Raw genomic sequence first — 12194 nt, 5'->3', positions numbered from 1 at the left:
CAGTTGGGATGCCAGTTTCAGTGATTTATCAGAGTGAGAGATCTGAAACAGCAGTTGCAACATCTTTGGGAAAATTCATTCAAGACAGCTTACAAAACCTGTATGCCTTATCACTATATGTATCCAGGCAAGACAAGATCCTACAATGTACTAAAGGTTTCTTTAAATTGTACTATTATTGTATAGGAAATTGTCTCTTTGCTCTGATATTGTAACCTGCCAAGGGAATGCTCCTGGGAGACTTTCTATGGGAAACTGTCCCCTATTTAGATGTTAAAAACATTAAGAAAAATGAGAAAACTCCACATGGCCAGTCCATTGATGAGGCAAAAACCCACGACTAACTACAGTGTTAGTGGTTTATCCATTCACTTGGCCACTGGTGGGTATTACCATTGTCATTATATTCACAGTATATAAGTAAAATATAAGTTTCATTCAACATCTCTTTCTAGTTGCATAACATTTTTATCAATGAGTGTGTGTGTGTCCATACATATTTATACAGAAAAAGTCCAAAAACATTTTGGAAACAAAAATTGAACTTGAACCAACTAAAAATCTCTCTATATTTTATATAATGATATATACAATATCCAAAAGTTTCAACTCTTACATATGGGATCAAGTTCTAACTAATAAAAAACTAATCTTCAAACACTATTATAATGACATTCTAATCAGATACAAATAAAGACAAAAGAAAAATTTTCACAAAAGTTTTGTTACAGTATTATTCCTTCAGCAGATTGTTCATATTTAGAATAATTTTACTAACAATTAATAAGTCAAATTAAAAAAGTTAACCTCTAAAGTAGTTATTAGCAAAGGATTTGATTCAACACAAAATAAAAGCTTCTAACATCTTTGAAATTCATAGTATTGAAAAGTAGTATTAAAGAATGGGGATAAAAATTGTTTGAAGATAAGAAAGCATTATATTGGATTTTTGCCATTACATTGAATAAGTAAATGAGATCAGTTAGGCTGAAGGAAGATTAACACATAATAAGATAAGCTAAAACTGCTACAAATATACTGGTAATAATAGATACTAATCAAACTAAAGCAAAAAATCAAGCTTACAATTTACCATGCAGACTTTTGGTTTTGGCAAAACCCAGAAAAGTCGATGCTAAAAAAGGAAGTAGTTGGAAATTTGCAGTGTACATCTATTAGCAGAGCATTTAAAACTGGTAAACTTATATACAGGCATCTCTCGTATAACATGGTACTTCTACAACACAGTTTAAAAATTGGGGATATCCCCTGTACAACACAACTTCTGGTTTTGGAAATCCTCCTTACAAAATTTCACAATTTTTTAGTGTAAACTTTGCTATTCGATATTTCTTTTTTTATTCAAGTAAGCATATATGATGTCTCAAATTTGCCCATGGATTTTAAAATATTGACATTTTCAAATTATTTCGTGCTTTTCGTTAGGTTTGCTTTAATGAAAACTGATAGGACAAGGAAGCAAAAATTGTCCTAACTTTCCTATCAACCAGGTGTTATTGTCGTTGCTTTCAGACTTTAGCTCTTAAGACTGTCACTGTGTTTTCTTTTTATAGGTTAATCTTTGTATTTGTACAGTTTATTTAAACATTTTTAGGTAAGTGTTATTAAACTTTTTTTCAAACTGTAAGTAAGCAATTATTTGTAAAATGATGAACGTATCTCAGTACTCAAACAATTTGGTATTTGAACACAAATTCTTGAAAAAAGTCACTTGGTGCTCGACTGAACAAGTGCAACCAGAATTAGAACAAATTTTCAATTAATAACATATTTTTATTTTGTCATCCATAAAAGATTTTTTTATGATAAAAATAAAAAAAATATGAAAATGTTGCTGATATTTCTGATCAAGATCAACAAAAAAGCTGAGGTGACGACAATAGTTTGTAAAAAAATGCCCTCGTTTAACTAAAATTAATATTAACATGTAATACAGTTCTTTTAATTGTGATTGTTAATTAATTATTGATTGCTTTAACAAACATATTTCTCTTAGTAATGAAAAAGAATAGTATACTTCTGGAACAAAACCCTGTTTGGCATTAGTCCTCTGTTTTGTATAGCACAGATGAGTATAACTTTGGACTTTTTCAGAATGTAACTACTGTGTTATACAAGGGATACCTGTACTAAAGAAAAAGTTGTAATTACTCTCTGAAATTATAAGACATTATATCTCATTGAACCAAGACATTATCTCTTTGACTACACAGCATTTAGTGGGGAATATATATTTAGAACAGAATGCACTATTATTATTCCAGAATACAAAAATTAGTATTATCACATTTGCAACTCTTGTTTTAAATTTCAGACATTACTGTATGAAAGATACAAAGAAAAAAAATATACCAATTGAATCTCTTCTAACTATTGAAGATCTAACCATAAAAGAATTTTCTATTTATAAAATGAGTATATGCAGATTACAATGAAAAATATTTTTCAATTTTCTATTTAATTACAAATTAACTGCTCCTGCCACCTTCAAGCACATTCAATTCAACTTTTATAACAAAAACATTACCAGAATAAAGATAATATACAAGAATTACAATCATGTACAGTAATTAAAAATCACACATCTCTTTATAAGTATCTGAATACATAATACTATATGAAAACCCCATTAAGAAATTTAAATTAATTAAACTTTATATTTAATATGCAATAATTAAGATCTATTTATAATTTATAGAAACAAGAAAGTGAGAATGCATTTGCTTTATTCTCTGTTATTATTTTCTCTTAAGTATTTATAGCTCAAAACAACAACAGAGGACAAATACACTTGCAGTATTCTCAGTTTAAAATATAACAGCTATTAACTATATTTGAAATTGTGTCTTGCAAGCTCATTCAGTTTACAAAATCTTTTAGAAACAGAATATTAATATTTAAAATAAATTTGAAGAGGGAGACAGTGTGTGTGTGTGTGTGTGTGTGGTGTGTATAATATTGAAAACTGATAAAATATTAAAAGAGATGATTCTAATGAATATTTTTAGTATTTTTAGATAAAACTTAAATTGATAATGCAGATATTTAAATTTAAAATTATAATGTTTAGTATCTGTTTTATCATTATCTTATCTTGATTAAAAACTTAAAGAATTGTAGGCTAGAGTGCAAAAACTAAAAATTTTTTCTATTCTTTCAATTAATAGAGAATGAAGGACATGAATAATGTTGTCTGATAATTTTTGTATTTTTCTCTATTTATGTTAAAAGTATCTAATTAATTGTGATAGATTAAAAAAACATATTTTTGTTATTGTACTCACACTGTACTTATTCCAGATTATATTGATTATTATCTTCAGAGAGAAGATCAAGCAACACATGATCTTTTTTTAAAACTCCTCTTTTATTGAGCAATGAAATCTTATTATTGCTTTAAATTTATCTTTTAAAATCATTTTGCCACTCATTTTCAAGAAATAACAATGTTTGATTAGATTACTATTGCAAGGCATTAATAAACAACCAACAAATCTATTTTCAAGTCAAACATACTAAAATGAATAGGATAGCTACACCATTAATATAACTATACCTAGTATCTTGGTATACCTGAATACTGCTTGTTTTGCTTAAAATTCTCATTCAACAGTACAATTCTTAATTTATTTTAACATAACAGAAAATGCATGTTCTTACATGTAACTTTTAATTCTGAAATTATAAGATCTAATTACAAAGCTTCAATTTTGAGAATATCTGTAAAACATTTACAGTGGGTGATCGGTTGGTGAACATAATCTGTTCCAAGACTTTGTTTGCTATTCGAATTGTCCATTAACTGATTATTGATTTACCGTAAGTTTTTATGGAAATTTGATTAATTTGTTCTGGAAACTCCAAAAAATAAAAAATATGTACTTTCTTACTATGTTTATTCATATGTAATAATGAAAATACATATACACACAGTCTTGCATTTTTATCAGTCATGTTTTTTTTTTTTTTCGTTTGTGGGAGTTAAAGAATCTGTCCAATGTCGATTGCTTTTCTTTCTTCTTCAGGATTTTTCAGAAATAATTAATAGCTTTGTCATTGTAGAGATCCCCAAGCCTATTAACCTCAATCTGGTTTGGATGCCGTTTGGATGACTGTTGTTCCGACTTCCCCCCACTTCTTCAAAAGATCTTTAATAACAGATGTCAACATTGGTCCTATTTCATCTTCCTCTTTTTCAGAAGAAACACATCTCGCTGAGTTTCTTGGTGTTCTTCATTTAAGAGTTCTTGGAGTTCTTTTGTCAGATCAGTTTCAGATTCCATTATGAGCTCTTCAATGTTCTTTATTTTTCAGATGTGATTTTCATTACTCCTTTAGCTGCTTGAGTCTTCTTCATTATATCTTTCTTAGCTAAGATTGTGTCTACTGTAGACTTGTTCAAGGCATACTGCCTAGCAACATCAGACATCTGCCCACTCTCTACCTTGGCTATTATCTCTTGATTGGTTTCTGTGGTGAGCACAGTTCTTGAAACTCCACTCTTTTTAGACTACATAATATTATAAGTTTCTTTTTTAAATAAAAAGTTCAGAAAAGCACTTCCAAAAATTCAGAGAACAAATCAACTAGAGCACAAAAAATTATGTAAATGTGAGGTCTAGATGAAATTTGAAACTTGGTGTTAAAACGTTAACAAATATCTGATGGGACAGTTAAACCCCGCCTTTTGAAAATAAAAACAGATGCAAAATTTAAATAGTCTTTGCAAGAGTGCCCATGCGACAGTCTTGCAAAGAATATAAAAAAATTCTTTATCAAAAAGGTAAACAAAAAGCTGGAATTACATGGGAGAGTTTCAAAATTTTCGGAGAAATACTATCTGATTGGTATTGGGTTGAGCACTGATGTCGAGGTCACCCAAACTTCAAAAGGTTTTGAATTGTCACCTGAGACAAGAGAAGACCAATCAGTATTCACTATTCTACATCGTTTCTTCTCGTGTTTGTTCTGTGAGGTGTTCGTTATCTGAATGTGTGTTTGTTGTGCGAATGTAAAAATTTTTTGAGAATGTGTTTCATTGTCTGATTTGTTCACGTTTTGCTGTTTGTTAACCGTTCACCCACAGTATTTTAATATGACTATACTCACACTGCATGCTGTAATGTTAAAACTGAATAACCAAATTTTCAATATATACACTCAAAATACCACATTAGTTATATAAATGCAATCATTTTTTTAATGACTATGTAGCTTATAAATTAAGATTTATACTTTGAATGTTTATTTATTGTCAACATATTTTATTTATTATAATTTTAGACAAACTATACTTACTCTTCTTTTAATATATCTTTAACGACTGAGAGTTGATTATTGTTAAGATCTTCAGCACTATATGTGATATTTGAAAACAGAATTTTATTTTCTAGCAGATGTTTCTTCTGATTTTGAAATTTCAACTGTATCTGCTCAAATGAAAGTTTCAATTTTTTCAATTTCTCATCTAAAGTTTTTAAATCTTGTTTCATTTCAATTTCTGCATCTGAGAGAACAGGTAATGAATACTGTAATTTCTGAAGAACTTTTTCAATTCTGAAAATATATTTTTATCATAGGTAATATTTTCTCTGTTTAGATAAAAAAAGTAATAAACATATTATATTAATTTTAACTTCTAAAAAAAAAAAATTATTTAATTCACATGTAAATGTTTAAAACACATACTGATCTTTTTGTATTATTAGTTAACTCCAAAATTCATTAAACTAATAAAATTAAGAAAAAAGCTAAATAACGAAATACCTTATACTATTATCATGGTTTTTTATTTATATATTTGATATGTTAAAAAAAATGTTATTAATAAGTTACGAAGAACTAACCAAAAACATAAAAATCTAAAAGATTATTTGTAAATTATGATTGTGCTATTAATAAAAATCAAGTAATTTGGTCTAAAGGTAAACAGGCTGCTATCTTTAGATGAAGCCTAACCATCTGAAAAGTAGATATAGTATATAGTAGTCTATGAAAAAAGGCTTAAAATAAGGCCACACTATTTTCATTGAGACACTATTTATAATAATACATAGCTGTAATAAATGATAGTGTTTATTTATATTCAAGTTTTATTATATGTAATCTCTATGCTAAATAAGTTCAATGAAGATGATTTTTAGATAGAAGTACTTGTAGTAACTTGTTACAGTTTCAGTAAGAGATACCCAAAAATTACTAAGTGTGTTGTTTCACATGTTTATTACACTGTGATATATCAACAAGTTTTCATTTTATATTTGTCATATAAGTCACATCCTCTAGTATTGAGAAAGTTTTTGGGCTTAAAAAGTTGACTTATACACTGGTATTTACAATATTTAGGTCTTTGGTTAATTCAAAAAAGTATTATAAACAGATTTAATATAAATAATGAAATTAAAATTCAAAATGTTTTACTTTAAACCATTGGTTCTCAAACTTTCCCTATCCACCGCCCCTTTGTTCCATAAAGTTATATCCAACGCCCCCTAACCCATCAACTTTTGCCTTTGATCACCATTCAGTACCCTGCCTCCAGCGCCCCCCTAAATTTACTCACTGCACACAGGGGGGCGGTATCGCCCACTTTGAGAACCCCTGCTTTAAATTATTACAAATTTGATTGCATAAGAAGTTTAAAGTATTTACCTCTGAACTAATTTTTGTTGTACATTATAAACGTCTTCATATTTCTCAGCTAATGCTTCTTCTTTACTAGATAAATGCTCTTTAATATTTATGCAGTCATCAATATCTTTTGTTTGCTGTTTCTTTAATTCTTTAAGTACTTCTATTCTATAAATATCAAATGCAAGCAGTATAACAATAAATATGAAATAGATAACTACTCATTAATTTGTTTCAATAAACTACTATATGCTTAAGAGTAATTTTTTTTCACTATTAAGTTATAACTGAATACATTTACAGGAATGCCTTACTTAATATGACTTTGTTTAATGTGGTATTCACCATAGTGCAGTTTATATGATTAATGTGAAATAATTATTAAGCAATTACTGCCAGTCTAATAAATATAAGAGAATTTACAACTATACTTTTAAAAATAAATCTTAATTTAAAATCACAGCATAACTTTAATTAAAAAATAAAAAGATCAAAACTATTTTAAATTTACTATTAACTTATGCAATTCTATATTAAAATAAATTTATAATATATCCTTTTAGAAAAGTGTAAAGAAATTCTTGAACATAAATATTTCTTCTTTTTCTATTTATTTAGAGGTGTTGGCTGCTTTTAAATACTATTTACAATAGTGATTAATATCTTTAATGCAAAAACTAATGTAGTACACAATGCTAGTGACAATATTGCCAATTAACCTCAAGAAGAAATGCAACAGTGTTTGGGAATTCTTGAAATAAAAGCATTAATATTTTTGCACACTAAGCATTATAAAATGCAATTTAGAGCTATTACAAATTTTAAGCATTTTCTCCTTAAAATTTGAAGGTGAGTCATATTCAAAGAATATTGGATAACTTTTTTCTTTTAATGAAAATATTTTAACATTTTTTGCAGAACAAAGTAATAAAAATTTAGATTTAATAGTATGATTTAATTTCATCATCATACAGTTTTTATGGATCTTATGGTAAATGAATGCATCATTGTAAGCAACACCAATTATTTTTTTTACAAGGGAAATCTCCCAACTCATACACAAAATAGATGATGTTTCAAGAAGCTATTAGATGTATTTGTTTTTGAGAAAAATGAAGTTCATATATATTTTTGTGTCTAGCCCCTTAAAGTGCCAAAAAATGGTCTGAAAATTTGTGACAATTAGACAGCCATACAATTACCTCATGTTACCTAACCAGCTTCCCTGATGATAAAGAAGTAATAAGAACATTTATTTTTTTTCTTTCTACCTCTGATAACTGTGATTCAAATTTATTTTATAGATAAACCTATGATTTAAAAAAAAATATTTACTGATTTTTTTTTTGTGTGTATTGATGTATTTATGACCAATTGCAGCTATTTTTAGTAGAAGTTTCCAGAGAGAAATGTTAATCAACAAAACCATGAAATTTTTGTTAAAAATATTCAATTTAATTTTATGTAGTTGTTGCATCTAAAGTTTGACTTTGCACAGATAACTATATACAATTTGTATGCATTTTAACACTTAAAAACTATAGTACAGAATAATGTGTATAATCTGACTACCATCAAATTAAACGGAAACTTTATATTAAATACCATTTATGAAGGTAATGTTTCCACTACACCAACTGTAAAAAAATTCTCCAAGTTGTAAAAACCACTACATAAATATCACAAAACCTCAAAAAATATTTTAAAAATTTAATTTTTTTCTAAATTGTGTTTTGAAGCATTCACATTAAAAAATTCATCAGTATTACCATATCACCACAGTAGCAGCTAGGAAGATATGTGCTACTTGTGTTTAAATGTATGCTGTTGCCATTTTTTGGTACTTGCAGAAGATGAAAATGAACCTTATTTTCATTTTTCTCAGAAACAAATACATCCAGTAGCTCTTGAAACATCATTTATTTTGCATACAGACTGGTAGTTTCCCCATAAGTGAAAAAATTCCTTTTGTCTTCAATTTTTGTCAAAAATTGAAGACAATTTTCAATTTGTCTTCAATTTTTTATTAAATATATTCCCTGATTATTGTAGTAATTTTCTGAAAGGCATTATCTGCATTAAGTGGAGCATTCCCATAATATATAAAAATTATTTATAAACAAACTTTTGTATGATAAAAAACTTCAAAATATACAAAAATTGAAGAAAGAAAAAATATGAATAATGGATTTCCAGAAAAAATCCATACAAGTTTGTATAATGCAGTTTTTACCTTGGAAAAAGAACACTATGAACTAAATAGTCATTTGAAAAATGATTAAAAGCTGTATGTTATCTTTTATTTTTGTAATTCTGCAAATCCCTGCTATTAAATGTTATTGATTCAACTTTGGGTGTGTAGTGAAAGCTTCTAAATAAGACGTTGGCTCACAATTTTCAGACAGTATTTTATGTGATTGATCAGCTGATCCAGGTTTTTTGCCTTCCAACCCTTTCTATAAATTGTTGCTCTAAGATTTGCCGAAAAATCCTTGATTGATCTAATTTCTAGCACATTTGCAGAATTTCTCTTCTTTTTGATGAAGGTGATGCTTTCTTTTCACAGTTAATCCAATACAGTTTTGGCATAATAAAAACTTACTTGATTAAAAATAAATTTTGCATACTTCTCATGTTTTATAGTAAAAATTAAATTTCTATTAGCATTTCTGTCATAAAAAATTTACTAGACCAGGTGAAATTTCCACTCTCACAGGCCATACTCTAACTATTTCCATTATTTCCATTATGACTAGCATGTTGTTCCAAAATAACACAGCAGAAATTTCAATGTATAGCATGTGTTATACATTGAAATTTGACTGTGATTCAAATTTATTTTATAGATAAACTTATGATTTTAAAAAAATATTTACTGATTTTTTTTTGTGTGTATTGATGTATTTATGACCAATTGCAGCTATTTTTAGTAGAAGTTTCCAGAGAGAAATGTTAATCAACAAAACTATAAAATTTTTGTTAAAAAAATTCAATTTAATTTTATGTAGTTGTTGCATCTACATTGATTCTATAGAAATCAATAGAAATCAATAGAAATCTATAGAAATACCACATTAAGTGACATATTTCTGCAACACGTCACTTAGTGTGTTAAAGCAATTTAAAATTAGGTAGGTGTCAGGAAGCCACTAAACCATTGAAATTTGATGCCAAATCATGACTCATGTCATCCCATGGAACGTCTTGCCCAGCCATAACTTCATTTAAATTGACTTTTCAAAATTTTCATATTTTGGGAAATCCTGCGGGCATTGAACTGAATCATTTCAACACACAAAAAATTCATTTGCCCTAATTTCATGGATATGCTTCCAGGTCAGGATATTTTGCTGTCTTTCCATGAAATGATTACTGATTTTGTAACATTTAATCAAGAGCGTTCTTTGTTTGAATCCATCGCCGCACATTTTTTTTTTTTGTATGTACTTTCTTCCTGCTTCTTGATTTTCATTCTCTTGTGCATAATGCACCACTTGCAATGTAAACTTTGCTGTGTAACTCACTCTCACTTGATCCATGTTTAACATGCACTGAACAAGCACTCAACAATAAGCATTAACCATCACTTCATCCGTTTGAAATTTGCAGTACTGCCACATTTCTGTATACCCATGCTGCTACTCGTCCCTCAGTGGAATTCTAAGATTTTTATTTTTTCCAAGTATATCATTTCAGAAACGAAGTGCGGCTTATATGCATATATGGTCTACACATGCATAAATATGGTATTACACATTTATAAGCAAAATTCTGTAAAGTTTTCATAAACATATTTTGTTAATTGATTACATAATATTTTATTAAATTATTTTTACCTATATTAATATAAATAACTTATCAATTTTAACTACTCATTTCCATAACACATCTTGCCAGTACAATTTTTGATTTATTCATATAACATGAAATCATTTCTTCCATCATTTCATATTTTCCTTAAGCATTGTAACAAAATTGCAATCATAGAATGGAAATTAGAAAGAACATGTTTAAAAACAAGAATTTTATAAGATTTTCAGAAACTCAATACACTATAAATATTTATTTATTTTCTTCAATATTTTGATTTAAAAATTACAGTGTTATTCTTTATAGTGTCACGTTGAGCATAATCTAACTAGATGAGGAAATTATTTTAAACTGTTCTTTTTCAATAAAGTTTGGTTAAAAAACAAAAATTTTATTACTTTCTAATCATTTCATAAATCAAATACTTAAATGGGTTACAAATAATATAATTAAAAAATAAATTAATAACACAAAAGTAACTTTATAAAAAGACTATATTACCGTTTACGAGCTTGAATTATTGCAGTATCTAATTTCTCAATATATTCTTCTCTTAAGCGTTGTGTCACATTATTTAATAGTTGAAGCCATTCTTGAGGTGATGGCTGAGAATCATCAGAAACTAGATTTGATTTCAACAGAGGAGTAGTTACAGAATGCCTCAAAATATTATTGATATAATGCATAAAAGAATTTGCTTTTATCTGTTTCTGAGACGATCCACTTTTTGGTTGAAATGAACTGAGATAATTTAAGTGATAAAATTGTTGATCTAAGCTAAAAAAATAAAATAATTTTATTTATTATTATTTTCAAAACTTTCTGTAATTAAATTAAATATTTTTAATATAAACAATAGTAGTTTAAAGCGCAAAATTTTTTTCAGTTTGAAAACTATTTTAACAGAACTTAAGAACTGAAAATGCCAAAGATTTTCAGATTCAACATCCATCTTCACAAGATAATAAAAGTAACAAAAACAATATCGAATCAATCTACAGTATTTTGAAATATCAAACATAAAACTCAAAAATTTAAATTAAAAATTATTAATACCAAACAAACTGATGGATTATTCATTGGGCAATAAGCAGCCCAATGAATAATCTGGTAGTTCATTTGGCATTAGTAATTGAATTGGATTGAGGGTTGTTTCAGCCTTATAGACATGTTCTTAATTAATAGCTGTTAGTTGTTCAGTAACACTTCTTACTCCTCCTCTCTCGTGTTCTATCTACTTCCCCTGGTTTCTTGCTATTTCCAGACATCAAATTTTCCACTGCAAAGGACCTTTCTTAAAAAATTTTGGTCCAGTTTCTTTTATTTGTCATTGCAAGCTTTCTATAATCTGTCCAATGTTCAGGATTCTTTTCAGTAACTCAAAGGTACAGAAATTTATGGGCACTGCATCTGGTAATTTAACAGGCATGTCAGTAAAGGATATTGACTTTATGCCAGTTTCTTCTTTCATCTTCTTTAGAAATGGTAGGGTTGAACATGAAATAAGACTCAATGCTTTATCCTGATAAAACCATATTTTTGAAGTCTCAACATCATACAATGGTAGAATTTCATGCTTGAACATGGGTTTCAGTACATTACCCTGATTATAACAATTGTTTCCATAAGCCTGAAACAGCCCTCTGTATATATTATTAAATTATCCTGTAGGAAGCCAAAATATCATTCAATTTTATATAAAGCTAAAGTATAATAATAAAATATTAAATAAT

General features: G+C 27.7%; 2 protein-coding genes across 2 annotated transcripts in view; one reads left to right on the top strand and one right to left on the bottom strand.

Annotated features, from left to right (window-relative positions):
- Positions 1–12194, bottom strand: part of mbo (Nuclear pore complex protein Nup88) — a 128353-nt gene that overhangs the window by 5447 nt on the left and 110712 nt on the right. Inside the window, exons 9-11 of the mRNA XM_067282205.1 lie at positions 10963–11238; positions 6673–6819; positions 5320–5577 (exon numbers count right to left, since the gene is read on the bottom strand). Of these exons, the coding sequence (XP_067138306.1) occupies positions 5320–5577; positions 6673–6819; positions 10963–11238 (681 nt within the window). The remainder of the gene's footprint in view (positions 1–5319; positions 5578–6672; positions 6820–10962; positions 11239–12194) is intronic.
- Positions 1–12194, top strand: part of LOC136985018 (SMC5-SMC6 complex localization factor protein 1-like) — a 386884-nt gene that overhangs the window by 333747 nt on the left and 40943 nt on the right. The gene's annotated exons all lie outside the window — the stretch shown is intronic.

This window comes from Centruroides vittatus, unplaced genomic scaffold (assembly GCF_030686945.1).
Source record: "Centruroides vittatus isolate TY-2023 unplaced genomic scaffold, ASM3068694v2 contig_943, whole genome shotgun sequence".
NCBI lineage: Eukaryota > Metazoa > Arthropoda > Arachnida > Scorpiones > Buthidae > Centruroides > Centruroides vittatus.
The sequence above is the reverse complement of the archived record's forward strand: the minus strand, read 5'-3'. Positions and strand labels throughout refer to the sequence as shown.